Source organism: Microtus oregoni, unplaced genomic scaffold, assembly GCF_018167655.1.
Source record: "Microtus oregoni isolate MIOR12 unplaced genomic scaffold, Mior012 000031F_ref0000149, whole genome shotgun sequence".
Taxonomy (NCBI): domain Eukaryota; kingdom Metazoa; phylum Chordata; class Mammalia; order Rodentia; family Cricetidae; genus Microtus; species Microtus oregoni.
Genome location: NW_024543090.1, coordinates 15,154,550 through 15,181,922, shown reverse-complemented (window position 1 = coordinate 15,181,922; position 27,373 = coordinate 15,154,550). Strand labels below are relative to the sequence as shown.

Sequence of the window (27,373 nt, the reverse complement as noted above, 5' to 3'; positions counted from 1 at the left end):
TCTTCTATAAATTTTATTCAGAGTATATTAACAGTTTAGGAAAGTTCAATTTACGAACAGTAAACCATTAGAAACCTTCTTAAACATTTTGATAATAGCTAGCCTAACTATGGATTATAGGCTCTGATGACAAATTCTAACTCTTTCTCCTTCTTTCCCTTCTAGTTCATGATTGGGCAAGCTGACTGAAAGGCCGCCCAGTGCGGCAATAATGGAAGATGGAAGACTTTGCCTTAACTCTCTAATTACCATAAATCCCCAGCAAGTCTTTTCTCTCTGCTTTCCCAAGCTATGTTCAAGCAGAAGAGGAGTTAACAGTCTTTTGTCCTCTTTGGATTTGTGTGCACCATTATCAGCTAAACAACTGAACCAAACTTTAGGGAGGAGTCGACAGTGTTTATGAGGTGTCCATAACACCTTTACACACTCAAATTACCAAAAATTGCTGTAAGTAGAACTGAAAGTCTGAATTTAGCTATCATAAGCAAAGAGTCTAAAGTAACAAAGTTTTTCTGGAAAGTTAAGCCCACCTAGAATGACTTCACCACTCATATAAGCTCTTGACCAACTTATCCCTGAACATAGAGGTGATAAAAGCCAGGAAGTGGTGCAGTGGGTAAAAGTGTTTGCTGATGAGCCTGACCACCGAAGTGAGATCCTAAGGCCCATATGGTAGGAGAGAACCAAGGCATGAAAGTTACCTTCTGATCTCCGAATGCATGCCTTGTCCACACACACACACACACACACACACACACACACACACACACACACCACATGCAGACATACCCAACACACATACATGTACGCATGCACACACACAAATATAATTTTAAAATTAAAAATAGAAGAGTAAACACTTCTACCCCATTCTGTAAGGCCAATATTACTTTGATATAAAATTTATGGTACACTATGAAAATACAGCTATAGGCCAGCATCCCTTACGAATATTGATGCAAAATACTAAGTAACTGAATTCATCTTTCTCTATACAAATAATGTAAACACCATTACCATGTAGTTATGCCCCAGTTCAGGGTTTATTTATTATGCTAATGGGATGCTGGACAGAAACTACATAGTTATGCAATAAAGCAGACAGACAGCTCATTTGACAGACCTTAACACCATCCATGTTACAAACACTCAACACATTGGAGAGGAACCTTCCCACCTAAAATATGTCATCTGTGAAAAGTCCACACTGACACTCAATAGTAAACCACTAAGAGCCTTATTCTTTAAGAGAAATAGTTAACAGGAAATCTTTTCCCCCATTTCTGTTCAGCATCATACTGGAGCCTCTACCCAGGACAGTTACACTAGAAAAAAAAGAATAGATTGGCAAAAAGAAGTAACAATATTTCTATTTTCACATGATTTTGTCTTACAGATAGACCCTTAAGGAGTGAAAGAAGGAATACAGAGACAAGTTCAGCTAGGATACAGTATAACAGACAAGAACTAATCATAATTCTATATTATTTTATACACTGACAATGTGAAATATGATTCCATTTTCAGGTCTATAAAAAGAAAATATGCAAAAATGAATGAAGTTAGTAAAAATAAAATCCTTGCTTGCTGAAAATTATAAAATATTGCTTACATATATTGAAAAATATCAAAATCACCAGGTTGTGGTGATGTATACCTTTAATTCCAGCACGTAGGAGGCTGAGACAGGCAGATCTCTGAGTTCGAGGCCAATCTGACCTACATAATGAGTTCTATGACAGCTAGGGCTGTTACACAGAAAACCAAAACCAAAACAACAACAAACAAAGCAAAACCCAAACCTAAAACAAAGCAAAACTTCACAAAACCTAACAAAACCAAATCAGTGGAAGAACTGGTATTTATTTCTCCACAGCATCATCACGATGTCTCTCACCTCTTAGCTGGCTTCCTTCTAGAAACTCACAAGCTGATCCTAAAATTCATAACAAAATCTAAACCTCAGAATAGTCTAAACAATCTTTAGAATCTAACAATATTGAAGGGTTTCCTGATTTCAAAATATACAGGAAAAAAATGCTTCCAGGACAGGCATCCTCTGACAATCATTAGGTTAGGAAACAGAAAACTCGCATTTCTCCAAAACTCTAGTACCCCAACCCCATTTTAACTCTTCCCCTGCACAACAGTAGTAACCAGTTTCTTAAATTACAAAGTCCCTCTAGTTTCATCAACAAAGTGTGCACCTAAAACTCAACATTCTAATCCAGTTGCAAACCAGTGAGGAAAATAAAGGCTTGAACTAGGGCAGTCTTACAGTCTGGATGAATGAATAAGCATATAATTGATAGTGAATGTGTGAGATCCATTGTGAGTTCCTCAGCTTCAGCACAGCTGTTTGAACGGAACAGAAGTTCACTGAGATGTGTTGACTTTGGGTCTGGCTAATCTCACTGCATTGGGTTTTCTTATTTGTAAGTTCTTTACAATCAAGTTTTAATTTAAAAATAATCTTCATGAGGATCAACACATCCACCTCTCCTGGGCAAAAGGAAAAGTCACTTCTAGAACCACCTTACGCATACTTTTTGTTTTAAAGGGGTAAAGAGAGTTCTTTTTTTAATTTTTTTAAAATGATTTTATTGAGCTTTACATTTTTCTCTGCTCCCCTCCCATCCTCTCCTCTCCCCTTCAACCCTCTCCCATGATCCTCATGCTCCCAAAGAGAGTTCTTAAATTGAGTTGGTGTTTCGTAAAGATCGGCAAAAATCAGGAAGAAATCTTTATGCGACAAAGCCAGAAAGAAAGGACTCAAAGATCACAGGTGGAAGAGGAGACATCATAACTGATCCTACAGAACAGAAAGGAATACAAGCGGCTACTGCGAACGACTAGACACAAGCAAACGGAGTAGTTTAGCACACACGAGTAGATGTCTTGAAGCATTCAATGCACCAAGGCTAAGTCAGGATTTAATAGAAAACCTGAATGTCTCTTAGACTGGCATGGAGTTTAAATTAACAATCACACGCTCTCAGTTGAGAAAAACCTGGGACCATGTGGTTTTACTATTTGGTTTTATAGATTTCAAAAATTTAAAGAAAAGTTAATGCTAATTCTTCTGAAAATCTTCCAAAATATTTGAAGAGGAAGGAATGCTTCTAAATTTATAATGTAAGACCAGTGCTATCCTGACAAAATATTACAAGAAAACTACAGGCCAATATTCCTGATAGACAAGATTCAAATGTCATTAATAAAATATTACCAATAACAGTGCAATGGGTAATTGCAGTAATTCTTGGGATGCATGGGCACTCCAACATATAAAAATAGATTATTGCAATTAATTAATGTATATGAAAAAGCATATGTATATATATATATATATATATATATATATATATATATATCACACGAGAACCCAGTGTATGCAGAAATGGCATGTGCCAAAGCTTAACACCCTCATATAGTTAAAAACTCCCTGAACAAACTAAGAACAGGAGGAAGGCACCTATTTATCACAAAGGCTGCACCTAAAGAACCCAGAGTTCTCACCACATCCAGTGGTGAGAAACAGTGAGATCAGAAAAGGGCAAGGATGTTCACCATCACCATCTCTACCTATCACATACACCATGAGGTATTATTGCCATAGTGATAAGCAAGGCAAAACAAAACAAAACAAAAAACAGAAGATTCCAACATAAAGAAATAATAAATTCAGTAAAGTTTCAGTAGGTTTGCATGTGTATACATGTATACATGTTTGTGTAGGTAAGGAGTCAACCTTGAGTGTTGTTCTCAAGTGGTGTCTACCTTGTTTTTTTTTTTTTAACTAAGATCTCTTATGTGACCTGAAACACTCTAATTAGGCTAGTTGGCTGGTCATCGAGTCTTTGGGATCTATCTTCCTGTCTCCATCTCCCCAGCACTGAGATTACACGAACACATCACCAGGTAGGGCTTTTTAAATATGGGTTCTGAGATCTCCGATCCTTATACTTTCATAGCAAACATTTTACTATCGAGGTCATCGCTTCAGTCTTACAATATTAACACACAGAAATCAGTGACTTTTCTGGACTTTAACTGAGAGCTACCTGAAAAAAATTAGAAAAAGTTGTCACTTAAAATAGCATCAAAAAGATATTCTTCTTCTAGCCGGGCAGTGGTGGCGCACGCCTTTAATCCCAGCACTTGGGAGGCAGAGGCAGGTGGATCTCTGTGAGTTCGAGACCAGCCTGGTCTACAAGAGCTAGTTCCAGGACAGGCTCCAAAACCACAGAGAAACCCTGTCTCAAAAAACCAAAAAAAAAAAAAAAAGATATTCTTCTGTACTCATAGACCAGAGCCTAGACTAATCATTACCAGAGAGGCTTTATCCAGCAACTGACAGGAGGAGATGTAGGGACCCACAGCCTAACGTTAGGTGGTGCTGGGCAAATCTTATGGAAGAGGGAGCAGAAAAACTGCAGGAGCCAGAGGGGTCAAGGGCACCACAAGAAAATGGCCCACAGAATCATTTAACCAGGACTCATAGGGGCTCACAGAGATTGGATAATCAGAGAACCTGTATGGTTCTGACATCGGTCCTTTGCCTATGTTATGGCTGAGTAGCTTGGTGTTCTTTGTGGGACTCCTAATAGTGGGAGTGGGGTTGACTCTTTGGTCTGCCCTTTTCTGAAGGAAACAGAAGAGGAGTTGATGAGGGTAGAGGGGAGGTAGGGGAGGTAGAGGAGCTGGGAGGAGAAGAAGAAGGGGAACCTGTGGTTAGAATGTAATATATGAGAAAGGAATAAATAAAAACATAAAAAGAATAAAATTATAGAAAGTTACCTAAAGAGGTAAAAAACTTGTCTACTGAAAACTGTAATACCTTAGTGTAAGAAAATAAAAAAGTCATGTGTCCAGAGACTGGAAGATTTAACACTGTTAAACTGTCCATTTTACCTACAGCAATCTACAAATTCAGTGCAGCTCCACTGCTTTGAAAATGTCATTGGAATTTTATATAGATAGAAGAAAACATTGTAAATATATGAAGTCACAAAAGACCACAAGGAACCAATCAATCTTGAGAAAGAAAAAAAGTCTGGAGAGACCACCCTTCTTATTATCAACATATATTGCACAACCATAGTAAATATGCTTTAAAAACATAGTAAAAGTGTGATATTGGAACAAAGAGATGGGCATGAACAAATGGAACAAAATAGCAAGTACAGAAAAAAAAACCTCATGTATATACAATCAGCTGATGTTTGACAAGGGCTCAGCATACAGAATGGGGGAAAGGATCACAGGTTAAACAAACGGCATGAGAAAATTAGCTATACACACAGAGAGAGTTAGATTGCATCATCCTCTTGTGCCACACACAAAAGACGCTCAAATGGATTAAAGATTCAAATGTCAGACATCAAATTTTAAAGCTCCTAGAAGAAAATATAGGGAAACAGTTTCTCTCTCTCTCCCCCCCCGTCTTCCTCTCCCCCCCCCTTCTGGCTCATGTGTGTGTGTGCGCGCATGTGTGTACACACACACAAATGTATAAGGATGGGCACACCTAACGCACGCGTGGAGGCCAGAGGCTGACATTAGGTGTCTTCCTCTACTGTGTTCCATCTTATTTTTTGAGAGAGGGTCTCTTACTGAACCTGGAGTTCACTAGGTGGCTGGCCAGTGAGCTCCCAGTGTCTTCCTGGCTCTGCCTCCCTGTACTGGGGTTACAAAGCATACCTTGTCATGCCTTACTTTCTTTGTGGGTACTGAGGATCTGAGCTCAGTTTCTCAAGCTTGAGCATCAAGTGCTCTTCCCTACTGACCCATGTCCTCAGCCCTAACGAAACACTTTTATAGCATTAGCTTGGGTAATGCTTTCATAAGACTGACTCCAGAATCTAAATCAACAAAGGGTACTGTATCAAACTAAATCTTTCTCCATAGCAAACAACAAATGGAAAAGGAAGACAAATTATGGAAGGAGAAATTATTTGCAAGTTATCTAGCCAATACAAAGGTTAAAATGTAAACCAATAGGAGACACTCCTACAATCTAACAGCAAGGAAAACAATAACAGCAGCAATAAGAAACCTCCGCATTACAAAGGACAATCTACAAAGTCCAACATATATATGAAAACGCCTGAAATCACAAGCCATTACTGAAATGCAAATCAAAACCATACTGAGCTATTACCTGTTAACGTGGTAGAATGGCAATTATAAAACAAGCAAATGAGAAACAACAAATGCTCACAAGAACATAAGGAAAGTGGATCTCTTATGCTCTGTTGGAAGGAATGCAAGACGGTAGACCACATTAGAAAATGGCATGAAGGTTCTTCACAAAAGCAGAAGCAAAACTATCATGTGACCAAAGCATATCCCTCTCCAGGCACACCACTTGGGAATCCTACAGGTATCAGAGTCAGCATAGAATAATGATGTTGCATCACATGCTTACTGTAGTATTATTCACAATGACCAGGTTATGGAATGAGCCTAGGTGTCCATCAAGAAGTGAACAAATTAAGAAAATATGGAGTGTGTGTCCAGTAAGCTTTATTCAAGCATAAAAAACAAAGTCAACTAATCTATGTAGGAAGTAGAAAAAGACAAGATCTCCTGAGTACATTGGGAGCATAGGGATCATGGCAGAGCACAGAAGAGGAGGGAAGAACAAGGGAGGGGAGCGGAGAAAAAAATATATAGCTCAATAAACACAATTTTAAAAAAGTAAAAGAAAATGGAAATAGATGTGCAATAATTAATTAATGAATTAATTAAAAAGAACAAAGTCAATTCGTTAGCTGGAAAATGAATGCAACTGGATATCATCATATTAAATTAAATAAATTAGATGCGGAAAGACATTTTTCTTTCATATGTCAAATCTGTATCTTAAAGAAGACATAGAAGAAGAATGATCAGTATTTGGAAAGAAGAAGGGGACAGGGAAAGGGGAACAAGATACATTAGTTGACCATGGCCACAGTACATGACAGGTATGTGTTAAAGTATAAGAAGGAAATCCATTATTTTGTACAACAGATGTACATTAATTAAAAAGGCAAAAAATTCTAAACAGAATTACTATATGATCCAGTAAACCTACTCTTAAGTATTTTGTCCAAAGGAACTGAGAATCCTAAATATCAATGTAGGGCTATTTATGACAACCAAGAGATAGAAACACCAACTAACAAATGAATGGATTTAAAATGTTATATACATGGGGCTGGAGAGATGGCTCAGAGGTTAAGAGCATTGCCTGCTCTTCCAAAGGTCCTGAGTTCAATTCCCAGCAACCACATGGTGGCTCACAACCATCTGTAATGGGATCTGGTGCCCTCTTCTGGCCTGCAGCATACACACAGACAGAATATTGTATACATAATAAATAAATATTTAAAAAAATAAAATAAAATGTTATATACACACACACCCCAGAATTTTGTGCAGCCTTTTAAACAATAATTATGCAACACTGATCTATCTTTTTATGATATGTTTATCTTTATCTGCTTATGGTATATTAAATAATCTAGTCAAAGAAAGACAAATACTCTGCATACCTGAGTGAGGTCTCTGGACTCACACAGTTGGTACCGAGACAAATGGTTTCTAGGGACAGGGTAGGATGAAGATGAGCAGTCATTTGTCAAGAGGCACACTCTCAGTTAAGCAAGGTGAGCAAGTTCTAGAGATCTGCTGTCTGGCATTGCCCCACTAGTCCCTGACACTGCGTTTTCACTGCGACATTCCAGGCCGGGTTATGTCTTATATGTTCAAATAAAACGAAATACAGGCAACTGAAGATTTTCTTGCATTTAGAATAACAATTCTCATCGTTGCAGCTCTCTCTTCTCATAAAAGAAGGCTTCCATACTTAGGTTAACAAATGAACTCCATCATTATCTATGCTTCTTGTTCCCCTTTCCTTCTGTGTCATTAAGTACCAAAGCACACACATTGGAGCGGCTTCACTGGCTTCCTGACAATCTGTCAGGAGTGGCAGCATTGACTCCCGGAATGGGGAGTTTATTACTGTATCTCAGTGACACTAAAGTCTACCTGTGGGGAGAGTCTTCGGAGGGCACAATGTCCCTTAAGAACTACTCCACAAGGTGCCACCGTCCTCACTTTCATTTCCTTGTCGCTGTCTAGACATGGGTGTGACATGACACCATATAGAAATAATCCAGGTTCCAATTGATAATCATCATTATTTTAAAAATAATTTGCGAGCAAGTCTCTAAGACTCTTCTTTAAGGGAATTTCAAGGTGACTCAGCATGTAAAGACACCTGCTGTCAAGTCTGGTAACCAGAGCTTAATTCCCAGGAACCACACGGTAGAAGGAGAAACCAATTTCCACAAGTTAGTTGTCCTCTGACTTCCTCATGCGAGCTGTGCATGCAGACATGCACACACACACACACACACACACACACACACACACACCCCACTTAGAATAAACAAACCAACAAACAAATGCAATAGAAAATGTAAAAGAACCTTTTTTAAATTTTGAATATGGAAAACGGAAGACCTTTCCCTCCTCTGGCCTCATAAGTTATAATAAGCTTGGTCTGTTGACACTAACCTCTCCTGGGCATATAGATTAAAGAACAAAGCCCCTGTGCATGAAAAGACAGGGACGAGAGATGGAATAGTCTATTGAAACAGCGTTCTTCCAAACAGACAAGTTTGCAGTCAGAACAATATTACTCTGTACCAGGTGGCACCTTCAGTCGGTTCGAACAGCAAACACCATTGCACACATTGTCTAATAGAGTTAGTTCTAGGGGTGGTGAACATGGAGCTTCAGACTCAGAATCAGGTTATAGGCAAGGCTTTACAGAGACTGTAAACTGTAAAGACTGGGCTGGCGTTGGAGAGTAGACTCCCCCACACTCGCTTGCATGGTTAGTGAGTGGCCGGAGCCAAGAGCCTCCCAGTGTAGAGCTGTCTTCAGAACATACAACTTTCTCTAGGATAAATGACCCAGGAGAAGGCACACCGCCTCTCATGATTTTATCTTCAATGTTGATCCTTTCATACCTCGTGCCTGCTCTGCTAGAATCAAGTCTTCATGTTTTCCCACAGCCAAGAGGAGGGTACCAAGTCTTTACCTCTGAAACGAAAAATTATCAGGAATTGTGTGACTTTTAAAACTATGATGCTCTCGGGCCCACAGATTAATAAATGTCATTTTTGTCTTAGCTTGATTTGATTTTCTGTGACTTGAAATCCAATATTCCTGGACAACATCAATTCCTGAATGTCCTGTTTTGTTTGTCAACTTGATACAACATAGAGTTATCTAATAAAAGGTGTTTCTAGAAAATTGCCTACAGGCAAGTGGGGAGGGAGGGCATTTTTTTAAAGATTGATGTGGGAGGGTCCAGCCCAATGTGGATGGTGTTATTTCTGGGCAGGTGGTCCTGGGTGACATTAGAAAGCAGGCTGAGAAAGCCATGAGGGGTAAGTCAGTAAGCAGTGTATCTCCATGGCTTCTGCTTCAGGTCCTGCCACCAAGTTTCTGTCTTGAGTTCCTGCTCTGACTTCTCTTAGTGATGGGTTGTGACCTAGAATTGAAATAAACCCTTTCCTCCCTAACTTGCTTTTGATCATGGTGTTTATCACACCAATAGAAACCCTAACTAAGACACCAAGTCACTAGGAAAGCTTCCCGCAGGATTTTTTGTTTATTTATTTTTGTCTAGTGGACTTCCCTCACTCATTACAGGCAGAGGTGTGTCACACTCACAACTCCACAGGTCTTTAATGGTATTGCCTGTTGTCAGCTTGACAGGGTCTAGAATCATCAGGCATGAGCAATGCCTAAGAGGGATTATCTAGATCAGGTTAACTGATGTGGGAGACCCACTTTAACTGCCAGACTGAATAAAAACAAGACAAGTAGCTGATAACCAACATTCATAGCATCCGACTTTGGCTGGTTCCTGGGGAGCCAAGACTTCCCTACTTGATAGAATGAATTTTTGATGTGTGAATCAAGAGAAACTCCTTTGGTGAGGGCATTTTATCACAGTAATATGATAAGGATTTAAGATAACCTATCAGTGATATACAATCTAGTATTGTAGAAGGCAGAATCTTTGCAAATAGAGGAGTTATCTTTCTGCCCAGCCTGTCTAGAACTCTATTTTACAGATAGGAGCTAGTACTTAAAGTCGTGGAGGGACCTGTTATACTATCTGTACCCATTCCTTCCCACTCTCTGTCTAAATATCAAATCCACAGATCTTCAGTAGAGGTCAAAATTTTGTATCCCTTGAAGTTTTTATTTAAACCATCAAATTTGTATTCTTTTTATTTCATTGTCCTTGTGTGCTCATAGCATTAAAATTCTTTACTTTTATCTTTGTGGAGTTTCATGAATTCAGTATAGTCATCAGTGTCTTACAAACTAAAATTCTGCTATTTAATTGAGGGCATTAAAACAAAAATTAAATGTATTTTTTGTATACATTATTTCATTTAATACACCTTAATTTTTAGAGAAATGCAGTACAGATATTCCCATGAATTCCATTTAGATGCGAATAAGCTGAAACCAGAGGTGAAAATGATGTGCAAAATGTTGCATGAGCGATTGCTTTCTTTTCATTCCATAGGAAAATGCTTTGGAATTAAGAACAAGTCAGAACAATGAGGACCCTAAGAGAGACAAACATGGATCTAATCTACATGGGCAGTAGAAAAAAACAAGATCCCCTGAGTAAATTGGGAGCATGGCGACCACGGGAGAGAGTTGAAGGGGAGAGGAGAGGCAGGGAGGGGAGCAGAGAAAAAGGTATAGCTCAATAAATTCAATAAAAAATGATAAGGAAAAAAAGAGCAAGTCAGGAAAAGTGATTCTTTTCCTTTCTTTTGGTTTTACACTGTGGAGGGAGACAGACAGTGCACGGGGTTCATAAAAACTAGACCAGTGTGACATCCGTGTGTCATATTTACAACCTGGGATTTCATTTCCAGTAATGAATATCAAATCTAAGGTCTTGCATATGCCAGGCAAGTGTCCTATGATAGCTCCAACGTGGTCAATGAGATTTGATATTGATGAGCAGCCATAGTGGGGTTGGTTGGTCAGGAAACCTCTTAGGGACACACTAGGAAGACTTTGATGGCACCGATCAGCTTCCTTCTCCAGGTCCGCCTGTGCATTCTTTCACTTGATCCACATGCTGGAATGTGAGAATGCTTTCCCCACACCCCTTTGCTGGAGCCCACTTTGGCTGTGCTTACAGTAATGACAAGAGTTTCAAAGTCGAAGAACCCATAATGTCTCCCAGGCATACTACAAAGGAAATATAAGTCATTAGATAGTAGGATCTGGATCAGGGCCAGGATAACTCGACTCTTCTTGTAGAAGGTGCCATGGGATCTATAGTGATGGCAGGTGATGGGGGAAGCCTCCTCTATTTTATGTCTTGTCTGAAAGATGATAACCATGATAATAAATTTAGTGCCACATTCTTTACAATGCGTTCATCTGATTCCTAGAACAAAGCCATAAACCATAATGGGATCCATGATGCTTTCAATTATTTGACATTCATTTCTACCCTTCACTCTTTTTCTTTTCCAACAGAATTGGAATTTACGGATTCTACATACTTTCTGTCGTGATGGGAGAAAGGTGGGTCAAGGGACACTTTAGATACTAAGGGAAATTGTTCCTATCAAAATTAAACCGAGGATCTCTAATGGGGGGAGAGACAAAATGTTTTTGCCATTGTGTCTGCTATAAACATACAGACATTTTGCAACACACAGTCTGCTTAGGGGTACCCCAGATTCTTTTAAGAGTCATGGGTGATTGAATGGTATTAACACCCCAATTAAGAAAAGTAATTTTTCTTTGTTAGTAGTTAATGTATGTTTGTAGCTCTGACTTTCTTTCTTTCTTTCTTTCTCTTTCTTTCTTTCTTTTTTTTTTTTTTTTTTTTAAGTATGAAGGCATTTCACAAAGTTCTGGGGATGTTACACTGAAATCCAAAGAGGCTGGATTTCGAAGGGAAGGGGAGGGAACAGCGTCACCACTGGTGATTTACTACCCTACTTATTGGGTTGTTTGCTTTGGTTTGGTTTTTGGAGACAGAGTTTCTCTCTGTTGCCCTGGCTGTTTTGGAACTCTCTCTGTAGACCAGGCTGGCCTTGTTTTTAAGGCTAAAAGAGTTCTTTTCTTCCTTCATATTTTCAGATACTATAAACACTTGAATGCCAAATTCCTACCAAATTCCCCCGACAGTGTTTACTCATCATTCAAGAGGAACTGGACACAACTCAAGTCAGATTTAAGGAGCTGTTAATGCAGACGAAATGTGAAAATGCGCAAACCCACTAAATTCCGTCTGCATCATCAGAAGCCATAGTCCTGCATTCTCAGTCCTCCTCCTCCCCCTCCTTCTCCTCTTCTTCCTCTTCTTTGAGATTTGTCACATGATCCATTGAAGACCTCTTTATGTTTCCTTACCTCTCACCTGAGACACCGTAGCTGTGAACAACAACAGTCTTCCATCAACAACTAATGGTGCACTCAGGGAATGATGAATTAAGACCGTGGAAAAGAATCCTGTCTCGGAGAAAGCTATCAGGCTAAGATTATGGCCATGTTTTGGTCACCTTTCTTCTTGATTTTGGTTGTGAAAAAACCCTTCACCTGGAAGATTGGGAAAAGTGAGAAGAAAAGAGGAGGAGCAAGGCTCTAAGATAAAACTTGAAGATAGACAATCTTGTTCTGTTTCATAAGCTTCCAGAAGGCACTTAGGAAAGAAACTGAGATTTAGTGGGAAGAAACTGTAGTGAAAGGAAATGAATACACGAGACTGAGAAAGATAAGCGATGGGCATTTCTAACCAGGAATCCTATCTACCTGCCCTATCATGGAGTGAATCGATTGTGCTAACCCACACTTAAAAGCTGCTAGGAGGTTTATGGGCAGCCCAAGAATAGATTCATTAACATTGCTTGTAGTTTATTCTACACTTTTTGGGGTGAGCAATTGGTGAGAGAGGTACCGAGTAATTGGAAAATATTGATGCAGATACTTCATTGGTCACCCCACTTTGAAACAATCTGAAGGAGGAAATATTCTGTGTTTGGGTAGATTGCTGATGGTAGAGTCATATGTGTGTGCTAACTGAAGACACCCTAGTTTTAATACTGAGAAAGGCTTTTACATGGTTATAATGCTCCCCCCTATTAGGGAGGGAATCATGAGTTTGTACAGATACAAGCACATTTCTAGGCAGAGAGCACCGTTTCTATCTCTTAAAACAGAATCATTTACAATAAGACAAATCTGCTTTTTATAACAAAAATGGAGGGGGAAATGAACATAAGCTAAACGTTCAGCGATTCAGTCCCCAACGGTGACTTGGACATCAAAACTAGTTCAAACAGCACAACTAAAGTGTATTCTCAACTATTAAGTTAGCTGTGAAAACCAGAATTTTCTGATTGGGGACTTGGGTCTAGAGGGGAGTTGGATCAACAGACTGGCCACAGTGGCTTGGCCATAGCTTTGGGTTCTTGAAGACCTCACAGATGAGAAGTAACACCCAGGGACAAAATTATCAGCACTTTTTTTTTTTTTTGTAGGAGTCCATGGAGCTTGGTACTCTTTGAAATTATACGGGGTTTGACTGACTCCCCCAAACCGCTTCCAATAGCTGAAAAGCCGTGTTCTCTAGCCCCCCGAATATGAGAGAGTAGATGAAGCCTGCTATTGGTAGGTAATGTGATCTGCCTTTTGTAGCAAGCCAGAAGCCAGATGTCCCCTCCCCTTTGATCTGAATAACACTTTAGACTGCAGACAATAAGATTGGTTTTAAATTTATTGTCTCTTTGATTTCTGCATTCTAATGCTTTTTAAATTCTTTAAGCAAGACAAGGCTATATATAGGCAATTGGGGTGGTTCAACAAAGGCCAAAACCTTGCCAGTAGCTTATGAGCAGGGCCAGGCAGTTCCGTGCACTTTCTCTCTAAGGAAACAAAGCCGCTTTACTTGGGGGCAGAAACTTCAATCCAGTCATTTTACCCTGAAACAAAGATTCTGGCTTTTAGTCTCAGCCATAAAAATGCTCCCTCCAGAACATCCCTCGTAGTGAAGCACCGAAGAAGTTTGATTTAAGTGAAGAAACTCCAATCTGAGCCCCTTCCTCAGCTGCTATGCCACTGCCCCTCTGTGAACTATTTCTTCTTGTTCTTCCCAGTGGCATAGCCTGTGTCAGCCACTAGGTGAGGCAGATAATTTCACTATGCCTGTGGAATTGCGAATGTGAACCCGACTTCATCCAGGGGGCCAGATATGAGGAGTTAAGTAGCCTTTGGGAAGCTCTCTCAATGATTGTCACCAAGCAATATAAAGTAGGCTCCTAATTGAAAGGCTGAAGCCATTTGGCCCAGTTTCCACTCACAGGCGTGTCTAACTACAAATGATAGCCCCCCAAGAAGTCAGCCCATTCTGGGTAGAACACTGGCTGCTGGTGGGAAAAGGTTCAAGTCTCAGCAAGCTTTCATTGTTTTGAGCCAATCAAGGCTTCCCCTTGTTTCTGGCTCCTGCTCAGGAATAGTGGAGAAGCTCACACCAACACACCATTTAAAAGCATTGCCATGGTCAAAGACTTACCTGAGCCCAGTGACTACCTGCAAAACAGTTTGTGTGGTCCCACCCTTCATACTTTAGGATGAAGTTGAATTAAAGGTCCCCAGAGGTCTAATAGGCACCATTTTTAGTCTGAGATAAAAGAAAATCTTTCCAGACCTGGGCACCCCTTCCTGAGGGCTTGGCTCTCTTATCAGACTTCATCCCAGCCCCCTCTGCTCCTACCCCTGGACTGAGAGCAAGATAAGACCGTCTTTCAAAAACCTTTACAAACGGATGTAGCAGTGACAGCATAAATCCTGTCCCGTCCGCCGGGAATGCCCTTCCAGCTTCTTTCAGAAGACAGGCTTCTAAAGCATGCAGTTCAGAGGGAGATGAGAAAACAACCAACAAAGGCTGGTCCCTCACCCCACCTGCTTGCTTTCTGGGGTGCAGCTCATCTTTGCAATGTGGGAGTAGAGTTCAGTCTGACCTCTTATGTCAACACATCTATCAGATGTTCCAGACAGTTTTCAATCAATTCTTTGGATATCAAGTATTAGGCTATAAACCATTTCTTTCTACTTTATGGTTCTGAAATATGAACTCCGACCACAGCTAAAGCTTTTAAGTCTGCTGTTGAGGGCGGCCAAGAGGAGCTCTTCACCAACCTGAAGGGCGATTGGGAGAGGTGACGGCTCCGGAGGACAGCTCTTCTGTTCGCTGGATCATGCGTCCCCAGGACATCCTCTCAGCAACGTTTGAAGTTTTTTAGAAAATCCAGGGCTCAAGCTGTACGGGTGTTTCATTCAGGGCTGAGAAACTTGGTCTTTTATTTTTTAGCATCTTAACAATTACACATCTTATCTCCATCATCTGCTGCCTACTGCAAAGAACCTTCTCTAGCCTAGACTCAGAGCAACCTTGGGCGTATGGTCACAAGCATACATATTAAGAAGGCAATGTGAGTTCATGACCATCTCGTAAAATAACAACAGCTAGTTCCACCCCAGAACCTGGGACCACCACCGTCACGGAATTTTGACCAGGTTATAGCACCAGAAATGAGATTTTTCTCTTGTGGAATGGGTCTAAGGTCCAGTCAGAAAGCCATGTTACTGCCCAGTAATCATGTCACTATTGCACCAGTGAGCATCTCTTGCCCAGCAGGTTGGTACTGCAACACGCATGGTCCATCACTGGTCATCACTGGTCATCATTGGTCATCACTGGTCACCACTGATGAATTTTCTCCTCTAGGAAACTGCACAGCACCTCCCCGTACTATGAAAGCTGGCAAGCAGGGAGGAAGTTTCCAGGTGGATTTCAGGTTGGTTTCTCTGTTTCTTGCAGCCAAAGCACCATCTATATACACTACGTTGCATCAGGGTTTCCATGCTGCAAGCTGCCGATACACTTTGGCGATAGTTTCCTCTGTGGTGCAGACACTCTTTAACCACATATTCCCAGTTGTCCATTCCTGGGGCTATTTTCTGTGCTACTGGAGTTTTTCTTAGAAAACCTTGCTTGTTCCAATCCTGGGAGTGTTTAACCCACGCTTTCTTCTCCCAGTAGATATGTTACTATGAAGAAGTGGTACTTACTAGTGTGCTTGTTAATTTTCTAGGCCATTCTAAATGACAATTAAAAATTACCTTGTTGGTTGTTTCTACATATATTGTTTACCTTGCATTGTATCCTAAAGCCTCTGTACACTTAAAACTAATAATTTGTCTAGAGGTTATTTTGTATTTTACATGTGCACAATGTTATCTATGGTTGAATTTTATTGCTTTCAAATTTTTACTTGTATTAATTATTGACATCATTAAGACTTTAGTAAGACGGTGACTAGAGGTATCAATGGCATCCTGGCCTTGCTCTCAGCTTCACTCAAAAAACTTAAAAAACATTTCACTACTATTTATAATATATGTTTATGCTATTTTTGATAAATATGTCCTTAGCATGTTTATTCTACTATGGTAAGAATATATTCTTTATAATCAATTCTTGATAGATTTTATGAAATGTTTTGTGGGACATCAATTAGGATGATCACTTTTGCCATTATCCCAATACTATGGAGGATTAAATTGCTCAAATTTCCAATATTGAACAAGTGTAGCCTTCCTGGAGGTTTCAATCCAATTTATGCACGGCGTATTCTTTATTAACATATTATCTGGATTCAACTTTCTAGGCCAGTTCAATATAATGAAGAAAACATGCAGGCAGAGAGCTTTGGTTTCCTTGCCAAGAGAGTAAGACTCAGTCTTGATATATTTCATAATTTGGGTGTAGTTTTCAGTGAGCCCACTGAACTTCAGTGGTTTTCTAGAGATAAGATTTTCTCCAGGGTCTCAACAATTCCACAGCTTAGTGATTCTATAATTTAGAAGGTGTTCTAGTATTTTAATATCTGGGCATTGATGTCACAGCATATAATGCGGCATATTTTGGCAAACATATAAAAAACTAACACTGAACAAATGAGCTGATCAAAAACAATTTCTGTAGAAGTGATTTTTGATTTAAACTGTGGGCTTTTATGTTACTTATAAAGCATTGCTATACTTTATATCATTGCCCGAAAACAACAACAACAATGAAGAAACAAAAACAGAAAGAAACCTTGTACCTCTGCTTGGTGCCAGAACACATGTAACTATATTCTGTTACATTTCCCTGGTATATAATTTTCCACCTGTTACTGGAAGTCACCAATCCTCCTGTCTCCTCCTTGAGAAACTTATGTTCTAGTGGTGCTGTTTTGGATAAAGCCTAGCTGGGTTTCCATCTTTTGTTAGTCTTAACTGTTTAGCCAGACTGTCCTTTGTTGATTAGGTGGATGGGAGAAAGGGACGATATCTGATGGACTTACAGAGACCTCACTCTTCAACTCTGCTTCCAGCAGAATTCTTGGAAATGAGCAGGAACAAACGTTAGAAATGAGCGCATCAAATGGCTGCAGAAACAACATCTCCATCACACACCAGAGGGACATGAAACCAAGATTTATTAAAATATCCTTAACATATTCACAAGTAGTGCAGTGAATGCAATTCTCTGGAAATTCAAAAAAATAGTGTTCTGTCTCTTAAAACAAATCAACAGAATATCAATAGATTAGGATAAATATAATCTATCACAGAGATAGAATTTCTTTCAATAGACAATCTAAATTTTTCTAACCAATATATATTATGTACAAAAATACACTTGATATAATGATCAAGTAGTGTCAAGAAGGAAAAAATTATATACACACATATTTTCATTATGTACAAGTCAATGTTGGTTCCTTCACCTTTTCTTTTTAAAAATAAATACTTCATTTGGTTGCAAATTACATTTACAGATTCAACTCATGAACATTTCTCAGTGTTGGTTGACAAAATTAAATATGCAATTAGAAATACATACTATTTTTAACTTAAAGGGAAAATACCCAAATTCAGTTAGCTTATTATGCTTACAAACATCCAAGAACATGGAAAATAAGGTTTCATGTCTATAAAGTGCTTCTCTTTGCCAAAGCTATCTTTATTTTATTGGTTAAAGTTCCTTAAAGTTACACCTGATGAATTGGTCTAATATTTGAATAGAAAGACTGGATTTTTACCAGATTTTACCAGGGCAAAACAGTCAACTCTGCAGGACATGCTTGCATTTCTACGAGTGCTTTTAAGAGCATAACAGTTACTGTGAATCTGAAAAGAACCACAAAATGTCAACATCCCAGTTCAGATTGTGGTAGATGTTTGAGTCATGAGCAATAGTAATAATGGAGTGGCAATAAGAAGTCTGAGGGTTCATAATGTTTGCACAGAGGTCAGTTTGTCCAGCGGCACAGAAAGCTGAGAGCCCAAGATTTCGCCTGGTCATAGCTGCTCCAACGGATCAAAAGTGTTCTCTAATTAGACAGTTTGAAACTCTGCGAGAGACCAAGAACTAGAACACCCAACCTCTTTAATAAAGTAGAGCGAAATGAAAAAAGAAATGCATTTTCCACCTCTTTTATGGATTTTCCCCCTTTTTGCCTAAGTGATGAGGTGATGGTGACATTAACAAGAGGCAGTCTCAGCAGTGTGTCTCACTCACACAGGCTCCTTGGTGACAGTAGTGCTCTGTCCAAACACTGGAGGCTGAAGCACACGGCCTGAGAGGGCTGAGGGGCATTCAGTGTCTGTGCTGGAGAGGACAGAGTAGCTGGGTCCAGAAGAAGCTGCAGAGGTCCCTTCGGAGGAGAGGGGCTATGGTGTGGGGAGGAAGTGAAGATGAAGCATGGGATGGAGGAAAGTGAGATGATGCTAGCTGCTGCTGGGGCTTGTGAGCAGGTAGAAAAGACACAGAAAGGTCCTCGGACAAGTCACCCTTGTAACAGAATCTGAAGCTGGACATTACTGAGCTAAACATGGGTCAGCACAAAGTCTGTCACTGAGCTGTATAACAACACGGAACACTCCTATTTGCCTAATACAAATGGCCTTCATTTCTATTAAAAAATGCCCCTGGTACTATCATGGCAAAGGCTATGTAAAAACACTGCACTGGGTTCATTCAGTTTTTCTTCTCTCCTGTTTCCTGGTTTTCCTCTGTCATCCCCTGCTGCTTGAGATCTCAGAAAGTGGACAGGAGATACTGCAAAAGTCAACCGGAATCTTAGGAAGCAGCTCCCATGATCCCAGGTGGTGCTAAGAAAACTAAACCAAACAGAGCCAAACCATAAATGAGTTAAAGCGACTTACATTTCTGTGGCATCTGACTCATATTAGGACGCTAACTGATTTCAGAGAGTTTCTAGACATGCAGGCCAAAGCTTATTTTCCAGGCAAAAAACCATGATCCCTAAATCAAAGTCCAGTGAGCCTGCTTCCCACACTAGTCTGGATTATAATTCACAGACGGAAAACACTGTGATGAATTGATGACATGCTTCCACTAAAGGCTCTTAAAAATTAGCCAGGGTCTAATTTGTAAATGCTCTGCCTTTCGGAGACCATCTTAGATCGTTCCCTTAAAGGGAAACCCTTTTCCCTTAAATCACATAATCCTCAAAGATTACGCACACAGTGGTCAGTGGGCCAGTGAGGCATGGTATTTGTGTCTCAGGAAGTTGGAAAATAGTAGAATTATAAAATTAACGATTTTAAAAGAAACCTGTGCCTCTGGTAGACTTCACAAACTCTATTTAAATCACTGCAGACAGAATCACTTCAAGACCTGGGTTTGTTTCCAAGAGTAGTGAATACCTTCTAGGCTCTGTGCGGAACCACTATTGAGACTGATGGTCAGACATGGTTGTATCCAGAAAGAGCCGGTAGGAAAAGGAGGCTGGAGAAATGATTAAGAGCACTTGCTGCTCTTGCAGAGGATCCAGGTTCAGTTCTCAGCCTCCACGTGGTGGCTCACAACTGTCTGTAACTCCAGTTCCAGAGGATCTAACAGCCTCCTACTAGCTTCTGCACTGGGCACACAGGTGGTACACATACATACATGTAGATGGACAAACATACACATAAAGCAAAAATAAGTACATTCTTCTAAAAATGAGGAAAAAGAAGATATTTGTAGCTCACAAAACATACCTACAATGTAAGTATTCTAAACGCTCTTTGGCCATTCAATGGGAGAGCAGGACAATTTGTGCACGCCCTATGCACCTTTTCACACCTTAAGGTTATAGACTAGAATTAAAATTCATTCCATGCATTCCCAGAGTTGTTCATTTTTGAAATCTATCAGTCATGCTATGGTGAGGCAGAGTAACTTCCTTGGGTGCTCAGTGGTCTACAGGGCTGGGCTTTTGTTTGAGAAATATCAAGTAGGGAAGCCAACTTAGGTGAACAATTAAAAATACCTTGCATTATAAGGTGGAAGTTGAAGAAAACCCTGGAAGACAACAGTGGAGGAGAGCAGGCATGACTTTGGCAAACAGCTCCTGGTATACACTCGATTTCTTACTTGATATAAGTATAACTCATTGGAAACCTACACTATTTATGGGATGAACATTCTCTCTAAGACATTTTTGCAGCTTCTGAGGTGGGGAACACAAGAAGTTCTAAGGATGACACTCAGCCTAGGTGACATCCCTATTGAATGTGGTAGAGCCTGTCTCTTCCCTGGGGTGTTCATTTCCACCTGAGCCTACTGACTCGTTTGTGTTTTGACAGCCTGGGGCTGTCATGTTTCACAGGAACCATGAAAAAATACCATGGAAGCTTGGGAGCGGTCGAATCAGACTCCAGTAGATTCCTTAGATATGACGAAAATTATCTGAGGACAGGGCGTAGTGTGAGGTATGTAGTGTGTGGAGTTTGTGGGCTTAATTTGTTCCTTAGGAAAACAACCCAGATGAGCAAAACAGCAAAACAGAGACAGAACTGAAGTTAGGTTAGTCTTCTTCAGACCGTGTGTTTGATAACAACAGTATGGAATAAAGTGTAGGGCTCGTGTGAGCGAAAGACTGAAACAAAGAGGAAAGCAGAGAATGAAAGGCCTCAACGGCACTGGTCATCTCTAGGGTGTCTGAAGATGGGCTGGGCTGGGCTAGAGCGCAAACGAAGGCCAACACGTTCCACTTAAGGGCAGCATATGGCTTCTTTTGCTTGTCTAGTTTTTTTTTTTTTTTTTTTTTTTGAAACCTGATGACACCTGAAGAGACAGTCAGCGAGCTACCATTTTAATGTGCCCATGTATCCAAGTAAGCTGTTAAGTATTCAAATTCCCCAAGTGTGATACAAGGCATTGCATTGCAACAAAGGAGGCTACTGAGCTGGTCTCGTGTGAAATGTGCTGAGAATCTTTCAGATTCTCCACTTTCCCCGCCAAGTGTTATCTTGAGGGAGTTTGGGAGATTGCACATCCTTGTGGAGGGGAGTGAAGAAGTGTGAAATTCATGAGAGTTCCCTACAAGGTGTCAACAGCTGACTGGGAAGCAGGAAGGAGGGAAGTAGCTTGGTCACATACAGCTGTGAAACTGAGCCTGGTTGTGCCTGGGTCCAAGTGCCACAAGCATTAAGAACAATTGTGTAAGACTAGAGGGGAAGAGCCGTGGAACTGAGTTTTGGGGGTGCGTTTCTTTAGGTCCTTTTTGTATGGGTCATAGCTTCTAAGTGGCTTTCCATTGCTGGAAGATGAAAACCTATCCAGTGCTATCTCCCTTTTGTGAGATGTAAATTTCCTTCACAACTCTATCAGTTCGGGAAGGACTCGGTTCACCTGCACTGCAGATGTCCTTATGCAGATGAAGTAGCTAACCTGGGTGTCGGATCAGTTCACCCTCCTGCAGGGTCCCTCAAGCCACACGAGCTAAACTATGGATTTTGATATTCATGGTCTTCTGATATTCCACTCACTTATAAACGCCCCTCAGGGGAATCCAGAGGAAGGACAGAGGCACATCCGGCTCTAGAATGCGTGCCTTTCTCGACGTGGCTTTTTAGAGACAATCTGGACTCTTTCAAACCCACTGTAAAGACAGCCTGACATAAGCTGCGGCTCCAGGCAGACGGCTGGAAGGTTTGTGGGTACTCATCACAGCCATTTGGTTTCATACCTGCTTAGTCAGGACTCCTACCACTTTGGATTTCATAGTATGCTCCTGTTTTGTGATTCAATAATTAAACTTATTTGTAGATGACCAAATCTATGGATGCATGTTTCCCATAATCTTTTGGTACTCCCCCCCGCCACACCTTGATACAGGCAAAGTAAAATGAAAATGAAAATCAAGGAAAAAAACCCCCATACTTTCTACTAGCAATTTTGAACACAATTTAAACTACTTTGTAAAATAAAATATTTGGGGGGAAGTATACCTTTCGATTTTTTCCATGTATCTCGCTGTATCATGTCCTCGCTTGCTTTTTAAGATTTATTTTAATTTTTAATTATGTGCATACATATGTGTCTGTGTGTAGGTATGTGTATGACTGTGTGTGCATTGTGTCCTTGGAGGACAGAAGAGGATGTCAGATTGCTCGAGATAGTGATAGCGATTGTGAGCCACCCAACATGGGCAATGGAATCCAAACTCAGGCTATCTATACCAACAGTATGTGCTCTCAACTACTGAGCTGTCTCTGCAGCATCCTTACCCCGGCTGGTTTTGTCTTTGACTTTTTAAATGGTGGGGGGTGGGTACTACAAAATAGAGTTAAGATATTAGAAAACAAAAAGGTGTGTCCCTTGTCCCCCACCCCAGTATGGTCTGGTTCTCAACAGCCTGGAGGATCTGCTGTGTTCTGGAAGGACAGAGAGACAGTGCCATCTGTGATGACTAATGAACGTCTTAGAGACTCGAGGTGGCATCAACCCCACTGAAAGCCTCCTGTTCCACTCATCCCATCCCCAGGACCCATCAGGTGTAGGCTGTGCAGACAGAACGCTGGCATGGCTCCTGAGGTAGAGACAAACTAGCACTTTCCTTTTGCACTTCAGTCCTAACAAGGAGGCCACAGAGAAGAGGATGTCCACAGGTGCAATCTGCCTTGTTGGTTAAGTCCTTTGTTCTTCTTTATAGTTACAACGAGAATAAACAGAAACAATATACAAAAGGCAATAGGAAAAGAACAGCGATGCCAAGACATTCTCTTCATGGTAGGTTTCTTATTGGATTGTCTATTTTGTCTCATCCCTTCATTTTGATTAAAACAAACCACGTGACCACGTCCCTTCCTTCGGGCCACTGAAAGACAATTAGCACCCGCGTGGATGTGGCAACTGTGACTTGTAGGTGCCAGCTACTCTTGCTTTGCATGGTTTGCACTGTGCCTGGCTGTGGTGATGCTTTCATTACCTTGCATCTATTCTCAGAGTGTCCCTGAGTCGGGGAGGGGGGTGAAGCCTGGCAGGCAGATTCCAGGAAGACATTTAAGGTATCTGGCAAGTTCAAAGGTTTGAGAAAGTTGCTGAGGCAAGAGGCAGGCCCCACAAGACAGCCAGAGGTAGGCAGATCAGCAAGCGATGCAAGATTCTGAGTAACTCTAGACCGTCTCAACCAAGAGAAGAAAAGCATAGTCCTTCAGTACATCAAGGCTTAAGAACACAGTCTTCAATTCAATCCTCAGTTCATGCTCAGTCCTCTCGTTTTCTCACCAGGGAAATTCAAACAGCAGTTGTGTTGGGGAGAAAAATGTAGGAAAAGGGTCCCAGGAGGCTTTTCTCCGGATTTAAGGGCCAGAGTGGGAAAACACAGCTTGCCCCTGACAGTCCATTCAGAGGTTAATACTAACACAACCACCTTGCTTGCACTTTAGGGTAGAGAACTTCTTTCTGACCATCACATTTTGGACAGCAAATGGTCCTTGGTCCCTTCCTTCACATGCTTTTGAGTCAAGGCCATGATGAAAGTAGACATTTGCTCTCCTGTCTGAAAACTGCTTGGGAATGGTGGAAGAGACCAAGCAGCAAGTTGTGGGGCACAATGTAGACCTCATCTGCCTGTCTGCTTAGCACTCATTTACTGTCCAAGCTGGATCTGAAGCCACATGGACGCTTGGTCCAAGTCTGTCCTGCCCTGTTTCTAATAGAAGTTGTTACAGAATCTCTAGTGGCCAGGAAGCCGTGCTAGCTGTGTGAGCTGATCTCAATGGCCAATGTTCGCTCTTAGCATCATAACTTAGTCTCCAGGATGTGATTTATGGTTATTATTCTCTCTCTCTCTCTCAACCCATGGGAAATCTTAATCTCTTTCCTTTTCATTATATTATAATTTTCATTATAAAAAAATCACTTCCCTAGTCTGTGAGGTTTAACTCTTCAAAAACAGTTCTGGTAAGTTTCAACATTTTTGTTAAAAATGCCATAGGATCTTGGTACAAGTGGGTCAAGATTAAGACCAATACAAAAAACAAAACAAAAACCCACAATGTGTGAGGAACAAGGCTTGAGTTCTCTCACGGCAATCACCCCAAAAGAGGTACCTCTTTTTCCATGATGGTTATACACTGGGAAGCTTAGAAATTCAGCATAAACTAAAATGCAAAAAATTTTTGGTACATCTTCTGATTCTTTTATAGCATGGGCTTTGGATTTCTATAAGAAACAACTATCAGATATTCCTGTAATATTTCCATACATAGCACTGTTCCCATGGATTAACAAGGGACCCCTCAAAGGCGGCACAGGGCACTTCCTGCAGACGACCTCCGAAGGAGATAAGCAAAGCAAAAATCTGTAACAGATCTGTCGGGAGCTCCCCTTGGCACTGGAGTCTAAAGGAGCACTGGGCTGTGTCCTCTCACCCTGAACTTTCCTTCTGTGTTCATCTTAGCTGGTTGACACACTGGCTTCCTTCTGACGCAGTCTTTCTTTCTGTTCAAGAAGAAAACAGATCCATTGTCATTTCTACTTTTTAAACATTTTTTGTCTTAAGTTCTGGTAACTTTCTCAAATTCTGGTCTGAAATGGTGAGTTATAATTGTACTAAATACCACAGAAGTAACAGTATTTCTATTGTTTTTTTTCCCCCTTGGACAAAACGCATCAACCTACCACACAGCGTGGAGGAATATATTCCCAGCTCCCCACTATTGCTCTTTACGGAAGCAGGAACAGTAGCTAATCTTTACGGAACCCCTATTACGTAACTGGTACTCTGCATGCCCTTCCTGTTGCCTCAAAATAAGGTGGAATTATCATTGCCCTCTTTCCCTCGAAGAGAAAAAAAAGGAAAGAAACCTTACTAAGGTCTTAGGGCAATGCTGAGATTTAAACCTGGGCTGTCTCCGTCCCAATAATCCTGGGTTCCCAATCATGCAGCAATGCCGACTGTACTATGGTTAATGTTAATTTTCAACTTGACAAGGTCTGGAATCACCTGGGAGCCAAGCCTACTGACACGCCTGTGAGGGTTTATTTAACCCCTGGGCACACCTCTCACGGATTAGCTTGATTCAGATAACTAACGTAGGAAGACCTGCCCACTATAGGTGCTTCCATTTCCTGGGATGGGATCCTGGGTTATGTAAAAGGAAGACAGTGAGCTGAGCATTAGTGGTCACTGCTTTCTGCTTCTTGACTGCGGGCAGAGTGTACCTGGATGTCCCGAGCTCCTGCTTCTGTGACTTCACCACCACGATGGACTATAACTTCCAACCAGGAGCCAAAACAAACCCTCTTTCCCTTTAAGTTGCTTTTGTGGGGTGTTTGATCACAGCAACAGGGACGGACACTAATCCAGTCTGTGGCACACAGGTAGAGAATCACTGTGACCTCTACTGAACACTGGACTCTGGAGGACAACTTCCTCAGACTCAGGGAAGCACAAGGAGACTGGCTGGCTTCCAATATAAGGAACATATGTGAGGAGACCCACTCCTGTCTGCTCAGGCTTTTTGTCATGTCTTTGCCAAGTGACATTAGGCACACTGTACATTTTTGCATCTCAACTTTCTTAGTAGCTCCTAGGGGACATCCTGCCTCCTCCTGTGATGGGAAGAATGATGGGGAATACACAGGAACCTTTCAGGAAGAAGGCACCTGGAGATAAGGGGGAGAGAATGGGAGGCGGATATGAAATGGTAAGTGACGTAATTTGCTTTATTCCAAGTGACCTCTGTTGGGTCTGCAGTTTCCACATACAGAAGCATGCTTTGTCCCTTCATGCCTACTTTTGTTTTTAAACCGCATGGTATTAAGATGGGAGGAAGGATACCAATCCCCCATTTCTTTCCTGAGTTTTGTCCTTTAGATTCACCTTCTCTCGGGAGTGTAGCCCAGGTATAACGATAAACCTAGAGGTCGTGGTGAAAAACGTGGCTTACCAGACTCGCAGTAGGATTGATTTTCTTTGTCTCCACTTTCTTCTCTGATGTCAGTTTGCTGACAGATGCCTGAGCCATTTTCAACCTGAAACAGAAATGGGAAGGAGAGATGGAAAGAGAGGAAGAGCAGAAAAAGGTAAGGTTGAGTTGAGCAGAAATCTTACTGCTTCTGAATGCGGAGGTCAGTGGTTACTGTTTAATCAGTTAATTGTCCCATAACCACGGGGGTACATTCTGAGAAATGTCTGGTCAGGTAATTTCGTCACAGTGACACTCACTCAGTGGATATCCATACGCACCAACAGGAAAGCCCACAACAATACCTACCATAGATACCTGTAGGGTATGTTACACACTGAACCCTGCAGGTACCTAGAGCACACTGGCAGGGATTTGCATATCTGAATATATCAAAACAAAGCAAAGGCATGTTGTAAATATTAAACCCACCATTTCCCCCTCCATTATATGTCTCATAGACTGTTGTCTATGTGTTCAGTTGTCAGCCAGGATGGCATTATCCCCTGTGTAAACGGTAGCCAGGAGCTTTTAATAGCTTTCTGCTATTACATTTAAACTCTAGGTGTAAATGCTACCCTGCTTAACCACAGCTCAGTTCTCACTGGAGAAGCCCTGTGCTTTTGTGAACAATGTCACGGTGCAGGATGAAGAGAATCCTGAACTCGGATTCTGTAGGCGGGGCAGATGGTCTACTGAGCCTGGCTGACTGTCTGCACAGGGGATAATGTTGAGACAATTTTGGATAATGAAAATTTTGAGAAAACGTATGAATACTATAAGCATAAAATCCATAAATTCACTGCAGTGAAGTGAAAAGGCAACCTAAAAATGTAAATAAAAACTGAAAATCATGTATCTGATGTGGGGTTTTTGTCTAGAATATTTATGAATGCTTATAGCTCAAATAAAAAGATGAAAATTATGGTACCCACTACAATTAATAAATTTGTCAATGATATAATAAATATAAATAAATTTATATTAACATATGTAA

At 40.9% G+C, this 27,373-nt stretch overlaps 1 protein-coding gene across 4 annotated transcripts in view; it reads right to left on the bottom strand.

The window, feature by feature from the left end:
* Positions 1 to 21,197: 21,197 nt before the first annotated feature.
* Positions 21,198 to 27,373, bottom strand: part of Fmn1 (formin 1) — a 368,593-nt gene continuing 362,417 nt past the window's right edge. For all 4 annotated transcript variants that reach the window (XM_041678896.1, XM_041678897.1, XM_041678900.1 and 1 more), the window contains 2 exons: positions 26,359 to 26,443; positions 21,198 to 24,907 (listed from right to left, as the gene is read on the bottom strand). In XM_041678896.1, the coding sequence (XP_041534830.1) occupies positions 24,863 to 24,907; positions 26,359 to 26,443 (130 nt within the window). In that variant the 3' untranslated portion in view covers positions 21,198 to 24,862. The remainder of the gene's footprint in view (positions 24,908 to 26,358; positions 26,444 to 27,373) is intronic.